At 41.5% G+C, this 22782-nt stretch overlaps 1 protein-coding gene across 1 annotated transcript; it reads left to right on the plus strand.

The window, feature by feature from the left end:
• The first annotated feature begins 15928 nt into the window (after positions 1-15928).
• FAM237B (family with sequence similarity 237 member B) lies at positions 15929-17491 on the plus strand. Its single transcript, XM_048838095.2, has 2 exons — positions 15929-16311; positions 17187-17491. The coding sequence occupies exon 1, from the start codon at positions 15930-15932 to the stop codon at positions 16296-16298; it is 369 nt and encodes a 122-aa protein (XP_048694052.1). The 5' UTR covers position 15929; the 3' UTR covers positions 16299-16311; positions 17187-17491.
• The last annotated feature ends 5291 nt before the right edge of the window (positions 17492-22782 follow it).

The raw sequence follows: 22782 nt of genomic DNA on the forward strand, positions 1-22782 counted from the left end.
GCCCGCCCAGAGGGCGGGGCGTTGTGTGCGGAGGGGCGGGCGGGGTAGCGCGAGGAGCAGACCCCGCGAGACGAGAGGGTCTTACGGGGGGGACGGATTGCGGGGAGGTGGGCGAGTAGAATGGGGGCGGGTTGAGTGGGGAAGCGCAGGAGGGCCGGGGACAGCGTGAGGGGCGTGCGGGGGTTTGAATTGGGGCAAGGAGGGATGGGGTGGAGGGGAGCTGTGGGGGCAGGAACAGTGAGGGACAAGGGGAATAAGCCTTTAGCGCTCTGGATGTTGTGGGTTCGCCCCAGCTGCTCCAGAAAGGGACTTGGGGATGACAGTGGACGAGAAGCTGGATGTGAGTCAGCCATGTGCCCTTATTGCCAAGAAGGCCAAGGGCATATTGGGCTGTATGAGTAGGAGCATTGCCAGTAGATAGAGGGGAATAAATACTTCCTCAATTCGGCACTGGTGAGGCCCCACCCAGAGTATGGCAGCCAGTTTTGGTCCCTCCACTACAGAAGGGATGTGGACAAATTGGAGAGAGTCCAGCAGAGGGTAATGAGAATGATTGGGGGGCTGGAGCACATGACTTATGAGGAGAGGCTGAGGGAACTGGGGTTATTTAGTCTGCAGAAGAGAAAAGTGAGGGGGGATTTGATAGCAGCCTTCAACTACCTGAAGGGGGGTTCCCAAGAGGACAGAGCTCAGCAGTGGCAGATGACAGAACAAGGAGCAGTGGTCTCAAGTTGCAGTGGGGGAGGTCTAGGTTGGATATTAGGAAACACTATTTCACTAGGAGGGTGGTGAAGCAGTGGAATGGGTTACCTAGGGAGGTGGTGGAATCTCCATCCTTAGTGGTTTTTAAGGCCCAGCTTGACAAAGCCCTGGCTGGGATGATTTAGTTGGTGTTGGTCCTGCTTTGAGTAGGGGGTTGGACTAGATGGCCTCCTGAGGTCTCTTCCAACCCTAATATTCTATAAGGGGCCCCCTTGAATTATTGGAGGCCCTAAGCAATTGCTTATTCTGCTTATGTCTAGCACAGACACTGAAGCCCATTATAAGTTTTTGGGCCATTCTATCTTCCCCCACAGTTTTAACAACATTTTAAACATTATGTTTTTCTGTCTCTTTTCTTGGCATAGGACTCTTCAGAGTTGGGAACCATGTGTACAAAGGGGTTAATGCTTAACTTAATTCCTGATTGTGTCAGTGTTTTCCCTATAATTTTCATTTTTCTCCTCATCGCAGAATGAATTTAGGATGATATCTTTATGTAAAAAGTTATAAATATTTTCTACATTAAGATAAATTAGGGTGATATAACTTTACTAAACTACCCTTTTCCATAATTTATATTTAATATATTTTTAAACAAGTTTAAGGGAAAATGAATAGAATCTAGACTTCCAGGCCTGTGCTTTTGAACTGCTCATACTTCCTCTGTCAGTCATAAATAAAACTAGGCTGTGCTTATTCTGCAGCTGGATTGTTGTGCTGATGAGGATACATGAGAAATCTTGACTGACTCTCCCTGCTCTCTGTTGATAGATATGGTGAATGAATAAAAATACCTTAACTGAATGAGAGTCCATAGTACTCACAATATACAGGGCTTTTCATACTTAAGCATCATATCCAAGTATGTACTTATTTAATAGTATTTTTAAAAGGCTTGAAAGTTAATTGAGCCATTTTTCTGGACCAATGTCTTCACCTATATATGGAAAAATATGGAGAAGAGCATTTGATTATGTTGATAATTTGCTAATTTTACTGCAGTTTTTTTGTTATCAACTTTACAGCTGGGTTTGGCTAATAGTAGCTGTAATGCCTGCAAATACTGCATGTGTTTTACTTTATTATAATGGAGTCTTCTGTAGGACTTGCAAATGTTCTTTTGCAAATACAACAGCAAGGGAACATTGCCAGACCACATTGCCAAGGTGCACAATATTGGAAGTAACTTCATTAATGATTATTGTAACAGGGTTATGACTCACCACCACTGGCACCTCCAGCTGATTGCTCCAGGAATTAGATCATCAGCTGTGGAGCACCCTCTGCGCATCATGTCTCACCTGTTGTCTGCTCTGCTAGTTTGGGACCTGCATTGCTCCCCGCTTGGTAGCATCCTCTTCAGGACACTGCCCTCCAGCAGTGCCCACTACTCCAGTCTCATCCCCTTTCAGGGCAGGGGAGTGGGTAGTTAACAGTTCTTCATCTTGCACCTGCCTCAGTGGCCAACCACAACCCCAAAGTCTAGCCCTCACCTCAGGGCAGTCTGTCTCAGCCACACTCCTCTGTGGCCAGGTGCAGTGTAAGAGGGGGACCCAGGCCCACCCACTACTCTGGGTCCCGACTCAGGGACCCTCTGGTGGCAGCCTCTCTCTGCCCTCCTTCGCTCTCCTCTTGTCTGCCTATCTTCCCTGGGCCACTTCCCCTTTGGCCCCATGCACCTTCTCAACCCTTTTTAGCAGGAGCCAGAGCCCTCCTTTGCTTCCCCCCAAGCCTGCCCAACACTGCTCTATCCAAGGTACCACCTCCTTACCTCAGGAGCCAGTCCTCCTCCCTTGCTAGTTAGGGAGAGACTACCTCCCCTTTGCTAGGTAGCCTTTATATAGGGCCCAGCCTGGCCCTGATTGGCTGCCTCTATCTTTGTCCCGATTGGCTCTCCACAGGCTCTTGCTGATTGGCTGCTGGTCTGCGCAGCCTCTCTGGCTTGTTCTAGCCCTTTTCCTCATGGAGTGGGGCAGCTGCCCCACTACAATTATGAATCATATAGTGTCATAGTCCGTGTTCTTTACTTGTACGTCAGTATGCCCTAATATGTATTTTCATTACTTCTTTCAAGTTCAGTACTGCTTGGTTTTCAGGGTCTTGAGTCAGCATGACAATTGATAATACCAATGGCATAATCTATAGATACATTTGTTCTTGAAGACACTGACTCTAAGGTTACTAGCAGGCCTTGTATCATAAAATGCTGGTCACCCTCAACTCCCGTTGACTTCCCATAGGAAGATAAATATGTCTACAGCCTTGTCCAGAGATATTACCAATGCTTACATTAATTCAGCTGCATAACATCAACATCACTGAAAGTGAAAGAAGGGAAACACAGGAAAATGAGAATCTTCAATGCAGCTTAAGTCAGTGAGTGTTGATGGTACTCATTAGAATCAACACCATTTGTTCTAGCACTCGTTCTATATATCGTTATATCATTACCCTAAAAAACCCCGCCAATTTCACCAGCAGCTTACTGACGCTGGTGTTGTCATCTTCTTTTAATTTGATTTGGGTGTTGAGTTATATAGTGGGTGTGCCAAACAGTGGGCGTACTAAGTGTCCAGCTTGATTGTAGAACACCACCATTTTTTTGCTTGATGTCACACACTGCTAATCAGTGATGCACTGTTTATTGCAATTCCATTGATTCAATTCTTTATCTGCAGTGAGTCCTACTTACATAACAGATTTAAAATAGCAAGGTGTGTAATCATACAACAGAATTCAGTTGTGGAATCATGCATATGGCTATTAGAGGTTTAAAATAATTCAAACTGATTTATATTTAATTGATTAATATTCTTTATATATAATATACCTTTTCCATTCTTATTATTTCTGCTCACATTTTAAAGGGCTCACACATCACTGTCCATGATAATTGGAAAATTTGCAAACTACATCAAATCCTAATTATTACCTATCTCCATTCTTTCATGAAAAAGGTTAGTAGGTTGGGCAACAATTATATCATTACCTTAATGAAAACAAGTTATTAAATTGCTTTCCACCTGGGTATTAAATCCCTTTCAATACAGGTTGTCTGTAATTCAGTTTGTATACGCAAGTCAATTTTTTTTATTATGAACAAGAACCATCATTGATGTTCATTTTTTAAGTTAAGAAATGCTTCTGATTTAATTAGCATCAGATATTTCCATTTAGAACAAAAATGAAATGGTCCAAATAACACAGCTTTCTATTTTTCTCTTGCTTTTCTAAAAGTTTCTGAAACACATCAGTACAAAGTGGTGAAGTTCGCATAGATTATGCTTTGAATTTGCAAAAATAATTAATTCAAAAACATTTAGGCTTCTAAAGTTTTAGAACATTGATGCATTACGTTAAAATGCTGTTTATGTAAATTGATCATTTAAATATATATATATATATATTTATTTGACAGAAAAATAGATTTAACAAGTGGCCTGCGTGTGCATTGCAATACGGTAAAGATCCACTAGATGGAACAACTTCAACTACTATGGCAATTAAAAAAAAATCAGTGGAGCCGTTCAAAATTAATGCAGTAGAAAATTATTCATATTGGAAGAGTTTGAGAGAAAAATGTTTTATTTTGCCTTAATTTAGATCAGTTATAAAAAGTTCTGATAATCACATATAAGCACTGTGATTCCTTTCTTTCGGCCCAGTCCGGAAAACCATACTCATGTGAGTAGTCCATTTAGGTCCTTTGGAGCTCTTCCTGGCTGATCTACAGAACAGAAATATCATAATGGGAGAGCAGAATACTATCAAGTTAAAACTGTTTTAAGCCTCCTTGCCGACTGAAAGAATCTCAGGAGGAATGTATCCCGTAAGGTCAGGGCGGACTGCATAAAGAGAGCAGTGTGGAACACCCAGTTCCTATCTTGACTCCAGGCGGCATGGTATGTCAGAATCCATATGGGAGGAGGGGACATGATCTAGCTTTTGTAGTTCCCAAAAGGAGTTCACTTTTAAATGCTCCCTAAAAACACTGGAATAAAAATTGGGTTGATAATACTACCTTAGAGATGTGATAGTCTTACTTAATAAGTCTTTGCTAAATTCTTTGATGCAAGCTTTGAGATCTTTGGATAGAATGTTATAGAATTCTATCCTTCCATAGATGCTATGCAATTATTAGGTCCCAATCCTGAATTGAACTCCACGCAGGCAGACCCCTGTGCATGCGCAGAGCTCCACTTAATGGTGAGTTCCACCTGAGTGCAGCCCATTGCAGGAAGGGGCCGTAGTTTTCAGAGGGCAGTTTGCCATAGTTATAAATCCTTAGGGCTTGACTGTCAAATGCAGATAATAGTGTGAAGGGGAATTAGAGTTCAAAATTAACCTTTCACATCCTTTCTTGTTTTGGGGGCATCCTAAGATACCAGGTGTGTCCCTTGGCTGGCGGATGCGGGAACCCCATACATAATATGAGCCACTCTGAATATATTGAATGAGCAGCTGTGGATCTATGGTTGTGAGTCAGACCAACTACCTGTCCTTGTAAAAAAGTAAGTTATAAAAACAACCCTGATAAAACAGTCTGTCTCAATTATCCAGCCTCTCTGTCAGTTAGGCTCTTGGAATTGAGTCGACAACGAGTTCAAATGGAGGTATGAAGGGGGTGCAGCAAACTCGTGAGGGAATTCCTTGCCTGTAACTAGAGCTCCTGAGAGCTAAAACTAAAACTAGTGCTGGGTGCTGCTGGAGCATGATGAACCATGTGGGACTCTGGGAAACTGACTCAAGTAATTAGAGAAATGACTGTTCAATATTAGTATTCTTGGAGTATGCAAAATGTGATGGACTGAATGTGGAAGACTCCATTCAGACCTGACCAATCAAGACCCCCCCCAAATAAACAAGTAAACAAACAAACAAAATTTGGCAAATGCTACCCCCCCACCCCCCGAACAGGAAATGTAATGCATTCCATCAGTGAAGAAGAATAACTTGGTGTCTGCTGGCAGGATAAAGTAACCAGCGCTGAGGTGTTACAAAGGATTGGCCACTGGACTGTAGAAACAATGATTAAAAAAAAAGGCTGAATTGGTTTGGACATTTTGTACAGGTATCAACACTATGTATTTCTAGACAAGCACTTGACAAGATACCACCTGGTGGAAGACAGAAAAGAGGAGGACAACAGATGACATGTAAGAAAACTAGTGAGAAGAATGTCACTGTTATGGAAACGGACTATAATGGAGCAAGAAACATGGCACTTGACCAACGGTGGAGGAAAGACTGGGTAGTCTCCTGTCACAAGGTGCAAGAGTCTCTAATATAAAAAATAATTACAATATTTTTGAAGGGGGTCATTTTCTTATCAAAGAATTTTTACAGAAATAATTTCCTAAGGGAATTAGATAGGATTTTGGGGAAACAGAGTCAAATAGCAAAGGCCTATGCTTCTCTATTTGGGAGGGTTAGCTTACATAAGAAAAACCCACTCCCTAGCATTCTAATTCCATAGATGCTGTTCTGGAAAGGTCTGATTTTAGGGTTAAAAAAGAGCATATAATACTATGCTAAGAAATCATATGGAAAGAGAAAAGTTGAGAATAGGTAATAAAATGAATGAAAGTATTAAATGTAAAATGAAAAATTGATTTAGGGCCTAAGTCAACGCCCATTTAAGTAAATAGAAGCCTTTCTGTTAACTTCAATGGCCATTGGATTGGGCTTCTTAAATCAGATTTTCAAAGGTATTTAAGCACCTGAAGATGAGATGGGCACCTAGTGGATTTTGCTTCTTTTAATTCTTCAGAAAGCTCACTGATTCTTCAAAAAGCTCAGTGATAGGTTCACATCAAGTCACTGTATACTCATCCTCTGGCTGTATTTCTTCATATATCTATTTTGGCCCAGTTAGGTTCTTTTTACCTCTTAGATGCAAAGGAAATAATAGTCCCTCTACTAATGCTTTAAAGGCTGTCAGTAGACAGCTAGAGTTTTTTTGAGTATCATCAGTTTCAAAGCACATTTGGATTTGTGACTCTAGTATTGTATAACTAGTTTTGATGACAGTGGTTTGATCACATTTTCACATAAAAACAGACCATGGCTCCTGTCATATTTCACCAATGCATATTCTGAAATTCTAAGAACAAGTCTTACTATATACTTGTATTCTTTTTCAGATCTTGCCTTTAGAGACAGAAAGTTCTCTGGCACAGAGACTCTTCATTATCCAGCTTATTTTATACCCTAACAAGGTTGCATATGCTATGGTGCTCTATAAATTATTATTAATATCTAAAAGCCTATGGTGATGGGTTTGGTCACAGAGATCCCCTTGGGACTGTCACCTGAAATGCTAAGATTACCTCTGAGCCCATTTTCCCTGCCAAAGGTTGGGACTCCAGAACCCTGCCTTGTTGATCCAGACACGCTAGCCTGCTACAACACAGACCCAGGTCTGGGCATGCCCCCAAAGCTGCAGATTTTTAACCAAAAACTACTCAGCAGGTCTTCTATCTCAAGCACCCAGACACCCAGTTCCCAGTGGGATCCAAACACGAAATAAATCAGTTTTACTCTATATAAAGTTTATACAGGGTAAACTCATAAATTGTCTGCCCTCTATAACACTGATAGAAAGATAAGCATAGCTGTTTGCTCCCCCAGGTATTAATCACTTACTCTGGGTTAATTAATGAACAAAAGTGATTTTATTAAGTATAAAAAGTAGGATTTAAGTGGTTTCAAGTAATAACAGACAGAACAAAATAAGTCACCAAGAAAAATAAAGCAAAAACACGCAAGTCTAAGCCTAATACATTAAGAAACGTTTACAGGTAAAATCTCACCCTCAGAGATGTTCCAATAAGCTTCCTTCACAGACTAGACTCCTTCCTAGTCTGGCCCAGTCCTTTTTCCTGGTACAGTCCTTGTTAGTTCCAGCAGACATCTTAGGTGGAAAGCAGGGATGGTCTCTTAACTGGCCTCCTCCTTTGTTCTGTTCCACCCCCTTTTATAGCTTTGGCACCTGGCGGGAATCTTTTGTCTCCCTGGGTTCCCACCCCTCCTTCTAAATGGAAAAGTACCAGATTTAAGATGGATTCCAGTATCATGTGACATGGTCACATGTCCTATGAGACCCCAGCCTCCATTCTTCCTGGGCTGGCCTACACTACACAGGAAGGCTTGCAGGTGAATAAACCATTTACAACTAATTGTCCTAGTCAATGGGAGCCATCTAGATTTTAAACCACCATTAATGGCCCACACTTTGCATAATTACATTAGGACCTCAAAGTTATACTTCATATTTCTAGCTTCAGATACAAGAATGATACATGCATACAAATAGGATGAACACACTCAATAGATTATAAGCTTTGTAATGATACCTTACAAGAGACCTTTCGCATAATGCATATTTCAGTAACATCATATTCACACTCATAAGCATATTTCCATAAAACATATGGACTGCAATGTCACACCTATATAAAGTAGCATTTGTAAAAATGGAATGACTTGAATTATGGTCTTAATCTATTGGGTGACAGCTGTGCCAGAGACTCAGATTCAAGAAGAGAACAGATATAGTTTAGAAAGTTAGATCTACCTGACATCATCCAAGATTGAGCAGGGCATGTATCTTGCACCAATAGAATCTTATGCTGTGATTTTGCCAGATCTCACAAACTATGCAGAGTTCGATTGGCATATTACCCGGATGAAAGACTTCAAGGAAAAGCAGATGCTGCAAGAAGAGGTTTTGGTGTTTCAGTAAGTGGATCTTTTTGTAATTCTTTAGTGAGCCACTCTGCCAGCATGGTGTTGGAGGCAACTGTGTTGGAAGAGCTGTCTTTCAGATGGCTTTCACCAGTCTTTCTTCAGATGTCTTTCACCGGTAATCATTTAAAATTCTATGGCATTTTTCTCAAGTGCAGGGCTGTGGCTGTCCAAGGCAGCATGGACCTTGCCAGTTTAGAGCCTTGAACAACTTCCTTCTACTAGACTCCCTAGAACAGCTTCTTTAATAATTTGCTCATCTCTGAACAGCCGGCAAGCAGGTGAAATCCAGAATACCTTTGTTTTGGTTAGTTAATAGAGCTGAATAGTACCTATGGTGTAAAATGCTTTTGTCAAGGTTCCTTCCCCACTCTGAACGCTAGGGTACAGATGTGGGGACCTGCATGAAAAACCTCCTAAGCTTATCTTTACTAGCTTAGGTCAAAACTTCCCCAAGGTACAAAATATTCCACCCTTTGTCCTTGGATTGGCCGCTACCACCACCAGACAAATACTGGTTACTGGGGAAGAGCTGTTTGGAAACGTCTTTCCCCCCAAAATACTTCCCAAACCCTTGCACCCCACTTCCTGGACAAGGTTTGGTAAAAAGCCTCACCAATTTGCCTAGGTGACTACAGACCCAGACCCTTGGATCCTAAGAACAATGAACAATCCTCCCAACACTTGCACCTCCCCTTTCCTGGGAAATGTTGGATAAAAAGCCTCACCAATTTGCATAGGTGACCACAGACCCAAACCCTTGGATCTGAGAACAATGAAAAAGCATTCAGTTTTCTTACAAGAAGACTTTTAATAGAAATAGCAGTAAATAGAAGTAAAGAAATCCCCCCTGTAAAATCAGGATGGTAGATACCTTACAGGGTAATTAGATTCAAAACATAGAGAACCCCTCTAGGCAAAACCTTAAGTTACAAAAAAGATACACAGACAGAAATAGTTATTCTATTCAGCACAATTCTTTTCTCAGCCATTTAAAGAAATCATAATCTAACACATACCTAGCTAGATTACTTACTAAAAGTTCTAAGACTCCATTCCTGGTCTATCCCGGGCAGAAACAGCATATAGACAGATCCAGACCCTTTGTTTCTCTCCCTTCTCCCAGCTTTTGAAAGTATCTTGTCTCCTCATTGGTCATTTTGGTCAGGTGCCAGCGAGGTATCTTTAGCTTCTTAACCCTTTACAGGTGAGAGGAGCTTTCCCCTGGCCAGGAGGGATTTCAAAGGGGTTTACCCTTCCCTTTATATTTATGACAGCTTTATAATAACTGGGCTCAAAAGAGGAAGCTGTTACTGGTTGTTAAAAACTTGTGGGTGAACTTAGTGCCTATGAAAGTGAAGGTCTAATAGTTTGGCTTGAAGTATCATTCCCTCAGAGAACTCAGACAATGCACGTGCCACTAAACTTCAGGAACTCTCTTAAGAAACTGTCTGTGGTGGAACTGTTTTAAAAGATGTACGCAACTGGAAAAAGCCATCTCCAAATTCATTTTCACCAGTGACCAAAGACAGGATTTGAACATGGGACTCAAGTAGCCAGCATACTGAGGGTTTTCCATTGACTTCAGTTGGACTGGTATTTGGCCCTCACTCAGTGCAGCCCATGGCCCATAGGGAAGAAGCTTTTATTATCACATTTATTGTGCTGCATAAAAACCACAGGTGCTCTACCTATTATACACATTGACTCAATTATGACTCCCCCTTCTCTCCTCCACCATTCTTCTGTCCTCGTTCTCTACATGCTCATTTTGTCCTTTTCTTAGCTTCTCTCTGCCCTTTCTTTCTCACACTTGCAGCTGCAAGTGTCCTCACCCGCATCTTCTTAAGGTGTTTCCATGGTGTGGAAGAACAGCATGTTCAACTCCTCTGCCAACTCCTGCAACTGAGGCTTCTCTGCTTGGGGTTCTGTTGACTGTTCTCCCAGTTGTCCAGCTCATTCTGCCTGGCTCTGTCCAAGAATAAATAGCCAGTGCTCTTGTCCTACTGCTCCATCTTTAAGTGCACAAACATAATGTAATACTTGCAGACTAAAAATGCCTCAGCAATGTTAAGAGTTGTGGGGAGGAAGAGGGTCACAAGCTTGTGAAAAGTAATGTGACTGCAGGAATGGACTTAGGGACACCTGAAACAACAACACTTTGCATTAACAACGTGTCTTCCATCCAAGGAGCTCAAAGCACTTTACAGACATTAATGAGTTGAACTTCACAACCTTCCTGTGAGTTAAGATAATGTTACCCTCACATTACTAATGTGGAGACTAGGGCATCATTATGTGACTTGCACATAGTCACACAGGAAGGCCACAACAGAGCTGGAAATAGAATCTGTATCTCCTTTAATAAGGTTATCTGTTGGGATAGCAGATAGAACTAAACAAAAAGAATCCAGTAGAATCCTTCCCGCTGAAAGGGACATGGAAGTACTCAAAGTTTTAAATATGGTGGGATGGGGGATGGGAAGATCATTTGCCTCCCTAAAAGATTACTATGTGTGTAGTCCCCATCGTTGGCTGCACAGTCACACTGCCTGTTTTGAGTGATGCAGAAGTTGATTTCCTGCCCCGGCCTCCTCTACTTTTATGACAATTACTACCATGTCTTTATGAACACAACGTGGCCTGTGTTATGCATGCTGCAGTGGTCGTATGAGCTAAGAGCTGTGACTCATGTCAGAAGATCCACTACAAAGTTTAAGCTTCAGAAGTCTCTCCTCCCGCTAAGGATATGGAATACTTTCAAATGCACATGTGAGTCAAACCTTTTCTCTACTCTGACTATTCTGTAGTGGGCATAGCAGCAGAAGGGAATATAGAAGACAAAATATTTAATGTGAAAAATGTTTATTAGTTATTATAAAATAAATCAACCAACTTTTCCTTGGGGCAAAAAGTTATTACTAGTAAAGAAACAAAAGCAAAAGCAAAAAGGATTAATTAAAAACTGGGGTAGATGGTTTGCTTCCCCCTGCTACATGTGCAATATAAACGTGTGCATTTGTTCTGTGCCCGCAGCACTAGTTTCTGCTCCAATTTTCTGGAGTGGCTTCAGGGGCTGTGGTAAAGTACCAGTGAAAATGAGGTTGTAAATATCCCTTTGAATGATACACAAAAAATAATTTAAATTACTAGAGGAAGACACTAGAGACTTTTAAAAGTGCTGTAAAATTACCCCCAAATCAGGGAATCTCTCTAAAAATTAATCTCAAATCAGGAAATTTCCTACTGGAACCTGATATGGCATCTATGTCCCAGGTAAAAAGCCCATTTTCCATACATTTGAAGGCTCTCCTTGTTCTGTGTGTGTGTGCATGTGTGTGTGTGCATGCATACATACAGGATAGTCGAGGGTGCATTAAAAAGGTGTGTTTCCATGAAAACTTAGATTTATACAATGATTGGGGCTGAAATACGGGTAGGATAAGAAGTTAACACCCTAACGTGGAGGATGAGTAGGGAAAGCAGTAACTTTTCTGATGATCTCAGATAACAGGGAAGTGTGACACTTTAAAATGTCTTGTCCTCACACTGGGAACACAGGACAGGGCAGAATCTATCTAGGGGACTGGGGGACAGCAGTACTGAAACTATCTTGGCAGGTTGAAGTTTGTGTTGAAGGTGGGAGCCTTTGAGCACATTCATGATTTCGAGAGATGTGACTTCTTACATTTTTAGTTTGCACCTCTGTCTCTGTCCGTCTCCACCCCCACCTTATACACACATTCTGAATGGGACAAGGGGACAGACAGGGACTTGGGTGAGATTGACTCAGAGAAGGTGATGTCGATAGGGGTGGGACTTTCAGATCAATAGCCCCCTGTCCTCTCCTTTTCCACTGGCTCGAGTTAATGCTGCTGCTGTTGCTGCTTTGTCAGTGTCAGTATCTTCCTAGGCTCTGTGCAGTGCAATTCCAACTTCCCTAGAGCAGCAGCCTCTTCAGTCTACTGGACTCGAGCAGTCAGTTCAGGACTTTATTTCCTTTTCTACAAGTGGCTGATCCCTAGTGTTTCACGGGGTAGAGTATTTACTCACACCACAGTATCCCTGTAAGTATTTCACTTTGTTACTTACATTATTGCCTTTGTGAAACTAATCTGTCCTGCGCTAAATAGTGGCAGTCGTTAGCTCATGACTTGTCAAGTCCCACTCAGGAGCTGTTTTAGGGTTTGCTTCTGGTTCAGGGGTTCAGATGGCAATTGACTTTTGTAATTTTTGTTTTCTGCTTTTGGCAGCTGATAAAAATCAGTGGTGACTTCAAAGCTCCTGTTTTACTGCTTCATAACCAAGGCACTTACATATCCTTACTGTACCAGTGAAATGAAAGTAAGGAAGATACATAATTTCTTTCCTGTTTTACTGAATAATTTTTTCTAATAATACAGGCAAGAACAAACATTCAGAGAAACTTGAACACATGTTTTCAAAATGTTACTCTGCAGAAGAAGGTATAACCAACTGACCTTTAACCATAGATAAAAAGGAAAGGTTTAGAACAGAATTAGATTCAAAATATTAGTTGTTATCTAGCTCATATACATGTAGTGAGGGTGAATAAAGGACTGGTTACCAGCACTTTGAAAAACCTTGTATTACTATTATTATTATTGGCTCACAAAATTATTCTGGTTGGAAACCCAGTTGGGAGACACAACAAATTCCTGGGACCCAGTGTAAAACTTTCTTTGGCCCAAATCACTATTTTGTATTTACATGACACCTCTGAAAGTTGGTAGCTCACATACTTCTTTGCTGTTTTTATTTTGAGAATTGGTAAGAGAGTATCTGACTGCGGTGAAAAGTGTGGTTATAAATGCTGTGACAGATAAATCGGCAGGGTGGCATTTAGGTGAGATACCAAATGAGGGGGAATGTTTTTGAATCTTTACTGTCATCTGTCTTTTTCCTCAGTCTTGTTTATGTATCTCTACTCCGCTCAGCCTGCTGACATAGTGAGAGGAGGTGCTAAAAAAAACCAGCTAAAGGACAGTGAGCACAGAACAGGGATAGCGTAGATGATACCTGCCTCAGAGCTAAAAGTTGGATAATGGTTTTGGGACGCTTTGCCAATCCTATTGCTGCTGCTGGGTTTGAGACAGTTCTCACAGTCTTTTGCTTCTTTTCAAACGTTTCTTTTTGGTGCCACAGCTGAAGCCATCCTGGGCTGCTGTGTTCCAAGTGTTAACTAGCTGGTGCTTAACGCTGGTGCCTGGGACTTGGAAATCAGTGACAAAGTTGCATTCTGGGCCAAGACACTCTCCAAGAGAAGAAGCTGGTGTTGCCTTCCGACTCTAAAATGATCAATCTAATCACTGGATATAATCACAATACTGAGCCTTTCTGCAAGGCTTGCAAATTGCTTTAACAACATTAATTCTTCTCACAATCCTGTAAAGTAGCTTCATATTATTATCCCCGTATTATATAGAGATAGTTAAAAAAAGAGGCTCAGCTTAGGTTGTGACTTACCCAAGGTCACATAGCAAGTCTGTGACAGCGCTGGAAATAGAAAACAAATCTGCTGTCTCCCCACGGGCGTTTGAAAACTACAATGAAGGGCTCTTCCAAGACACTGCTCTTACGGACATGTTTAATTACTGGGTCATCCAAATCATGACAGTGTAAGTTTACTCTGCAGAGACATAATGAAGAGTTCAACCTTAACTCCAGCCTGCAGATCTGCCTGTGTTGTAAGTAGGCTAGCAGCATTTGAGAGAGTGACCTCTTCAGGCAGTCAGTAGATGAATAATAAGATTCTCTTGACTGAATGCTAATTGTTTCCCAAGCGGTTGGACAGTTAACAGTTTGTATATCCCTGAAACAACAATAGCCATTTAATACACTTCATTGCACATTGGTGTTTTCCTATACTTCGTGTTAAGATTCTGAGGCATGTGACTCTTGGGTTCAAATAGAGGAGATGGCGCTAAACCTTGGGGAGAGACGACCTATTCTGTCAAAAAAGGTGAAAGGCTTTCATTGACTTCAATGAGATTTGGATTAGACCAATAAGACATAATTAACTTGGTCTGTGCAAATCATTTTATTCCACCTGTGTTCATGCACTGGGAATATATGGATGCTGAGGAGAATAGTTGTTGAATTAAAATAAAAGTTTCATCACAGTGAACTAGATTTCTTTTTAAAGTGTGCTTCATTTGGATTTGAATAATAATTAAAAATTAAAGACACAGAAACAAATATTATGTACTGAAACAAATCAACAGTGTTCTTCCTACTTACAAGGTACATCATGGCTCCGGCTCTTTCATCTCCCAGCTTTCATCTCAGCTGCTTTCTTACGTATGTCTTCAGTGATAAAATCCAGACCTGTAATTTTCCATCAGTGCAGCTCAGTCAATGGTAACAATAGTGGAAGCTATAGGGCAGAGAGAGCTCAGGTGTTTTAACCATTGTGCTATCTAACCCTGTTCTGAGAGACAAGGTACTGGACCAACTTCTGTTGGTGAAGAGAGACAAGCTTTTGAGCTACACAGAGCTCTTCTGCAGGTCTGGGAAATGTACTCAGTGTCACAGCTAAATACAAGATGGAACAGATGGTTTATCATAAGTAGTTATTCTGAGCAGATAGAGCTGCATCCATCGAGAATTTCAGGTCAGAATTTTCCTAGTGTAGATCAGCTCACAATGGCTGTATACTCTGTCGTGTCTGACTTTTCATTATGACTGTAGGGTTGCTACTCTTTGCCTCTTCCATTCTGCTCTCTCTAGATAGCTAATATTTCATGCATACACGTTAGAAAAGCTATAATAAATGTTTGCTTAATTTCAATGCAATACTGAAAGAAGACAGCCTTGGATTTACTCTTTCCTCTGTTATGGCTGGAAAGGCTCATTCTGTGCGTACACTTACTCACTCGTGTGCAACAGTCTACTCTTTGCCCTGGTACTGCCAGTCTGCATCGGAACTGCCAGAACTGCCAGTAGTGCAGATTGTTTATAATCCTGATACTTGATTGCAATAATTTTAAACACGAATGTTATAATTCTTTAAATCTCTACTAATAATTGAATAACTAGCAGAGAGGCAGGGTAGTCTAAACACAGGAGTGGTAGATGGGAGCTCCTGTGTTCTAAGATCAGCTCTGAAGCCAACTTAGTCTATGACTATTGGCAAGTCACTGAATGTTTTTATCTCAATTTTTCCATCTGTGAAATGGAGTTTATGATACTTAGCTGCTTTGCAAGCATATGGTAAAGCATATTAATGTTTATACTAGTGCTTTGGAAATGAAAAGTGCTATATAAATGTTAAGTGTTATGCATGACCACAATTCATAAATCATCTCAGGGATAGCTTTTAAAGTTATGTGAGAAAGGATTAGAGAAGGGCAAAGTCACTATTGGTTTTATGTCCTTTCTTTCAGGTACCAGTGTGAAACATGGACTCTGTGTGTAGAAGAAGGTGGTACCTTCAATTGGGCTGTATATTGATAGTGAATTTGGTTTATGCCAATCCAGAATATCAGAAAGAACCTCCTGGAAGCCTGGGTGAGATTGACCATCACTGCTGGGAGATCTCCTCTCACAGGCTGGTGGAAATGAAGAAACTCAGGGTAGCAGATGCTATCATTGCTCTCTGGGATTTCATGATGTTCCTAAAAGAATCACCTAAGGCCAAGCATAACAAACTCTTCAATGACTTAGCCCAGAACTTCTGGGATATGTATGTCGACTGTGTGCTTTCAAGGTCCCATGGAATGGGCAGAAGACAGTTACTATCTCCCAATTATTTTTCCACATACCCATAGAGAACCTCACAAGGTAACTTTAATGTACAATACTAACCAACTAAATACAAGCTATTAAAGCCATAATATTGTTCCATCCTTCAACGGTCTATTTTTCAGACAACTCAACACAATAATTTCTAGTTTTCTGCCCATCTTTCTTTATCAAATGCTTTTCAAAGCCATTTTAATAATAATTTACATCTTTCTCTCCTTTTACATCTACAGTGCATCAAATTTTGAAGAATTGTGTGTGTTGTTCAGATTGTGCTAGATCATATATGTCCATATAACCCTACTATGTGCTCTGTTCAAGGCAAATTGGGCTATATATTAGTTATTATATTTTTACCAAGGTTTTTCTTAAAAGTGTCTGTGTGAATTTAGTGCTCATAAAAGCTCATCGTGCCAAACTAACAAGGTTGGAGACTGAATTCCTCTGTTTATTCACAGAACAGATGTAAAAGAAATAGCAACAGTGACATCTTCATAGCAATTATGCTTCACCTCTGACCTGGAGAAATGATCTCTCGGAGAGGTTCAGATTCCCTGTCCATTCAAGTCATATCCTTCCCACTGACACATACTATTAGTGCTCATTTTTGTAACATGGACACCTGGCCACTGAGAACCACCAAATGGTAACAAATTCACTGGTCACTCTTGCTTTTGGGGGAGATTTGAACTGGCAGCCTCTGGATGACCAGCTCTATATCTTATTAACCAATCCCCAGAGATAACTTTGCCCCAGAGTAATATAACCCCAGTAGATTTTTTTTATAGTGGCAAAGAATTGAGATTGAACATGACACACAAAATGAATAGACCAAGATAAAAGATATCACATAACCCTAGCCTTCCTAAACAGATTGCTAGGATAATAACTAGCCCTCTTTTCTAATCTTGCAGGGTCAGACTTCTCAAAACATCAGTTTTAGGCCAAACTGGGAGAAAATTGAAGATACCTTAGCAAGATGACATCAAACTGAAGGAAAAGAGCCTGCTTGTCAAAAGCACAGCCTGTACTGTAGCTGTTTATTGAGCATTGTTCCTTTGATGGGTTTTGAGATTTTGTTTTATGCTGAACAAGCACTTGATAATTGATAAGTTCTTCAGATGTGTGTAACCAACGTTTCCCTTTCTTTAAATGTACCATGGTTGCCTTTCCCACCCCTCTGCACGTGTGAATGCTTTATGTATTTTGAGTCAATATCTGTGTTCTCTCAGGTAAATCTATCTGTTTAAACTAGTGTTATATTTTTGTAGACATTCATCTTGCAAATAATTATTTTTTAAAATGTTAACTGCAATGGAAACCCAATATATTTTTATACATTAAACAGACTGCAATGGTAACAAGGATATTTTATACAGTATCATGCACATGAAATGGATTTCAGTTTTAAGATCTGCAAAAAAGTGCCAATATCAACTAAAGGGAGAGATTATGCTTGATGTAGTGTCTTGCGCAGCCTCTAAGTTTGTATTTGATCACTGCTTGGTCTTGGTTATAGTTTAATTAAAATATTTTTCTATGCAACAAAGACTGAATAATAGTCACTGTCTCATACTTGTCCATTTATGTAGCTGATTAGTTACAAATACAATATATATATAATATAAAAAGGGACAGTTATGTATTTTGCATAAGATTAGCATGTGCCCAATGCACCAAGGTGGGAGTAAAAGGGGTGCAATGTATCCCACCCATGGGCTACTTGGGTTGCAGCACAGTGGGAGAGCCGCCTCAGGCAGATGGGCATGGAGTGGAGAATGGATGGAGTCTTGTCTCCGCTACAAGAAACCAACCAGCACAGCACAGCTGGCAAAGAGGAGGCAATAACCGGCTACTGGTCTCTTCCCAAGCAAGGGGAACTTAGTAATGAACTGTGATTCTCCAAGTCAACACTTGTTTTCTGGTTTGCTCCTGGAGCTGTGCAACTTATGGCAGAATGTTAAATCAAGGTCTAGCCCTTTACAGGGGTGGCACTGGGAGAGCCTTGTCGGGGCTATAGCCACCCCAAAATTTGCCTTACCCCCCCTGTAGCCACTCCTCCCAGTGCAAAAGTCAAATGTTACCCAGAAGGAAGGGTGGCATGGTATGGTATTGAGGGTGGTGGCTGTTGGCCAGGTGCCCAGGCTCTGAAGGCAGCGCTGCCATCAGCAGCAGCAGAGAGGTAAGGGTGGCATTGCCACCCTTATGCCTGCAGTTCTGCGCCGCTACTGGCTCTGACTTCTATCAGCCCTGCCCCAAAAATCCTACTGGGCAGGAGCAAAACAAGTGTGATTTCACTGGACTAGGAATTTGACAGGATTCTCCTGCTTAAAGGGGAAAATATCCAGAAAGCTTCCTCAAACCCCCAATCACTGCCTTAAAATTCACAACCTTCTTACAAGGAGGGGATGGGCCTTCTTGTGCTGGGAGCGGATAACACTCCAGATGCTGGGTGCAAAGGAGGATATGTTTTTGTGAGGTCTTAAAACTCCAGACTGCTTGAAGTCAACTTCTACTCATCTGAAAAGGACAAACTCTTATTACGGCTGTAATATTTTTGTTATCTATCCCAAGCCTTGGGACTTAAGTTTCAGAAGAACTAGCATATGTGTGACACAGTTACCAGTTGAATAACCTGCAGGATGGGGTGGAGTGATTCTTAGGGCATATTTGTAAAGGGTCTTTACAATGGGTAAGTGATGAGACTCACTAGAGACTCTCGCAAATGTGCCATACTGCAGTCTGGATTCCAGTGTGCATCAGTCCTGAATTTACTTCAGTTTGAACTGCTTCCAAACTATGTGAGATGTGACCCAAGCCATTTGCCTTAATACATGCGGTTTCATTGGCTTTGTGCACTTGTGCTGGAGCCCCAGGTCTAGGACCCCGCAGGGTGGGAAGGTCCCAGAGATCAGCCTCCAGTCCATCCCTGGAAGTCTACAAAGTAATGAAACAGCCCTGCAGTTTGAGCCCTGCGAGCCCAGGTCAACTGGCAGGGGCCAGCCACGGGTTTTTCTTTGCTTTGTAGACATACCCTTGGAGAGTTAGTGAAAGATGGTTAACTTAAAATAATTAGCTGAGGATGCTGCAAGGCATCAGATCAGCAAGACCTTTCAAAATAAATTTGTTTATTTATAAAACAAAAGTTGAATTTTTACTACAATCCTCATTTTGACTTAATAGCTATAGATGGAGTATGCTTCATTAGAGACCCAATATATAAAGCTGGATCAATTGTTTGCCTTAGAGAGCTCAGTTTAGCTGAGCTTTCTACCTTGGCCATATAAACAGTGCAGTAATGATCCAGGATTTTTCAGTGAATAAAAAAAAGTTACTTTAACTATAGTTCATTTACAGAGGTGTAAAATGCATTCACACTCATAAAGTCACCTTTTATGCTCATTTATATCAGCACTATTTTTGAACTGAACAACAGTTGCAGTGCACCATACATATTTGAAAGGACTCCATCCTGCAAGGTACAAGGAGTCCTCAATTCTCATTGATTTCAACTGAAGATGAAGGGACTCAACACCTTGCAGGATCAAATCTAATATTTTTTTATATTTTGATGCCCTTGTCCCAATGCAAAATGGTCTCGGATATCTTAAGAAACTATAGTATATTGACTATACATATGCTAAGATCAAGTCCAAGGTACAATAATAATAAGTTCAACAATGTCAAGGCATGTATTATTATTCATACATGGAGTACTTCACAAACAAGTCCTTGACCCAAGTGATTTACAATACAGTGTAAACAATTAGTTCAAGTGGGACTTTATTGGCATGACAAGCTATCCAACGAACACTGACGAAGAGGAGGATGAGGTTGATTGGAGGAGGCAGTGCTAAGCATAAGTGGAAGCCTGAGGAAGACATTGAGTGAAGTGTGTGAGAGAACAAAGGCTAAAAGATTAGACAACATGTAACACACGAGTGGGTAGAGGAGATGAGAGAGAATATTGGTCAAAGCAGTATTTTATTCCTAGAGAATAAAAAATGAATGGTGTTGAGGTGCAGAACAGGAGGAATCATAGGAAGGTTTAAAACAACAACTGATGCAAGAGCCAGTGTTGAAGGTCTATGCACCAGGAAGGCCTATTAAAATGTCAGCAGATGCTTCACAGTCTGGGTTAGGTGCAGTGATTTTACAGAAGCATGAGGCTTGTCGGCAACCAGTGATATATGCATGCAAAATCACTGACGGAGGAAGAAACCGTATATGCACAAATTGAGAAGGAGCTTTTAGGAACATTGTTTGCCTGTGAGAGATTCAATCAGATAATGAAGTTGAATTGGACACAAGCCCTTGATAGCATTATTTAGCAAACTGCTAAATGACTGTACCTTAAGGCTTCAAAGAATGATAAAGCTGAAAAAGTATGATTTGGTTGTGACCTACACACCTGCTAAATTCATGTTCACTGCAGATGCACTTTTCAGAGCAGTGACTTCCACTACGAAGCCAGAGAAGACTTTAGAGATAGAGATTCAAGCCTATGTGGATCTGATTGTAAAGTCAATTCCCATAGCTAACAGGAGACTGCAACAAATAGCAGGGGAAATAGAGAAAGATGAATCTCTGGGGATCCTTAAAGAAGTGATAATTAAAGGGTGGTCTGAAAAATAAAGTACCTGCCGTGCAAGTATAAGACTATTGGAACTGCAGACATGAATTTACTGTGATAGATGGGGTGATTTTCAAAGGCAGTAAGGTTGTAATTCCAGTGTGCCTCCAAAAAGAAATGCTACAGAAGATCCATGACGGTCATTTGGGAATTGAGAAGTGCAAATAAGTGAGCACAAGAGGTTGTGTATTGGCCATGGATCAATCACGACATTACTGATGTGGTAGGAAACTGCTTTTCATGCTTGAAATACAAGCCATGGCAACAGGCAGCGCTATCGCGACCTCATCCGTTCTACAAGGACTTACGAGAAGGTAGGCACTGACTTATTTACCTGGCAATCAAAGGATTATTTAATAGTCACAGATTATTATTCTCTGTATCCAGAAATTTGCACACTGCACAGTGCTAATAGTAAGTCAGTGATAAGTGGCATGAAGGGAATCTTCTTCAGACATGGAATTCCAGATGAAGTCTTTAGTGATAATAGGTTGGAATTTTCCAGTGCAGATTTTAGGCAATTTGCCATAGATTGGGATTTTCTTCACAAAACATCAAGTCCAAATGACCTCCAATCACACGGACTTGTGGAAAAGTCTATTCGGTCAGTACAGAACTGTATGAAAAATATTTTGATAGTGGGGGCAATTTGTATAAAACTTTATTGGTTTACTGAAGTACACCCCTTGGAGAATGGCTTTTCTCCAGCTCAGCGGTTAATGGGAAGAAGGATAAGATCTAATTTACCAGTTACTGATTACTTGCTGAAATCTCGTAGCCATGAAACCATATGGAAAATGAAAGAAAATCAGAAGTGGAAGCAGAAATATTATTTTGACAAAAGGGCCCGTGATCTCCCATCTCTTAACTCAGGAGATGGGGTGAGCCTGAGCAATGACACCTCTGGTACTTGGGGCCAAAGGGGTACCATATAAGAACAGCTGCATCCAAGGATTATGTAGTCCAGACAGACCCGGGGGACACATTTCGACGTAATCAAAGGGATCTAAGAGTAATCCCAGAAAGTTCCAAAACACTGACAGAATATGCAGACGTTGGCATTTCCCAACTGACTGATCATTTATCATCAAAGGAGAAAGTGTCAAGGAACAAGAGAACAACTCAGATTCCAGTGAAAAGCTGACACTGAGAAGATCAGAGCAGGAGACTAAATGTTCTGAAAGACTCAGAAACATGCTAACCTGCCTGAAGAAGGGGTATTTGAGGAAAGTGAGTGGTAAAGACTCCAGAGTGATGTGCTGGTAATCTCTCCTCTCTAGGTAGCTGACACACTGGGTTTATAGAAATGTTTATAGATAGGCTGAGAATTTAATGTATGTGTTATTAGCAGGGCCGGCTCTAGGCACCAACAAAACAGGCACGTGCTTGGGTTGGCACATTTCTAGGGGTGGCATTCTGGCGCTGGCCATGCTGCCCCTAGAAATGTGCCCCCGCTGCCCCAGCTCGCCTCCGCCTGCTCCCCGGAGCGCGCCACCGCCGCTCCGCCTCTCCCCCTCCCTCCCAGGCTTGCCGCGCGTGAAACAGCTGTTTGGCGCAGCAAGCCTGGGAGGGAGGGAGGAGAAGCCAAGCAGCAGCGCGCTTGGGGGAGGCGGCGGCGGTGGAGCAGAGGCGAGCCGGGGTGGGGAGCGGTTCCTCTACCCCTCCTGTTACTTCCTGTGCTCCCGCCCCACTCACCTCCGCTCCGCCTGCTCCTCTGAACGCGCTGCCTCTCCCTCGCCTGAGAGGGAGGGGGGAGAAGCAGAGCGGCAGCATGTTCAATAGCTGAGGCACAGAGATCCAGCTATTGAAGCAGGGTAAACTGAGCCTAGCACAGATGGCCTCAATTATCAGAATCAATGGACCTCTGGAACACACAC

This window comes from Caretta caretta, chromosome 2 (genome assembly GCF_965140235.1).
Source record: "Caretta caretta isolate rCarCar2 chromosome 2, rCarCar1.hap1, whole genome shotgun sequence".
Taxonomy (NCBI): domain Eukaryota; kingdom Metazoa; phylum Chordata; order Testudines; family Cheloniidae; genus Caretta; species Caretta caretta.

Coding starts and splice junctions, on each gene's coding strand:
- FAM237B (XM_048838095.2), top strand. CDS start 15,930: ATGGACTCTGTGTGTAGAAGAAGGTGGTACCTTCAATTGGGCTGTATA.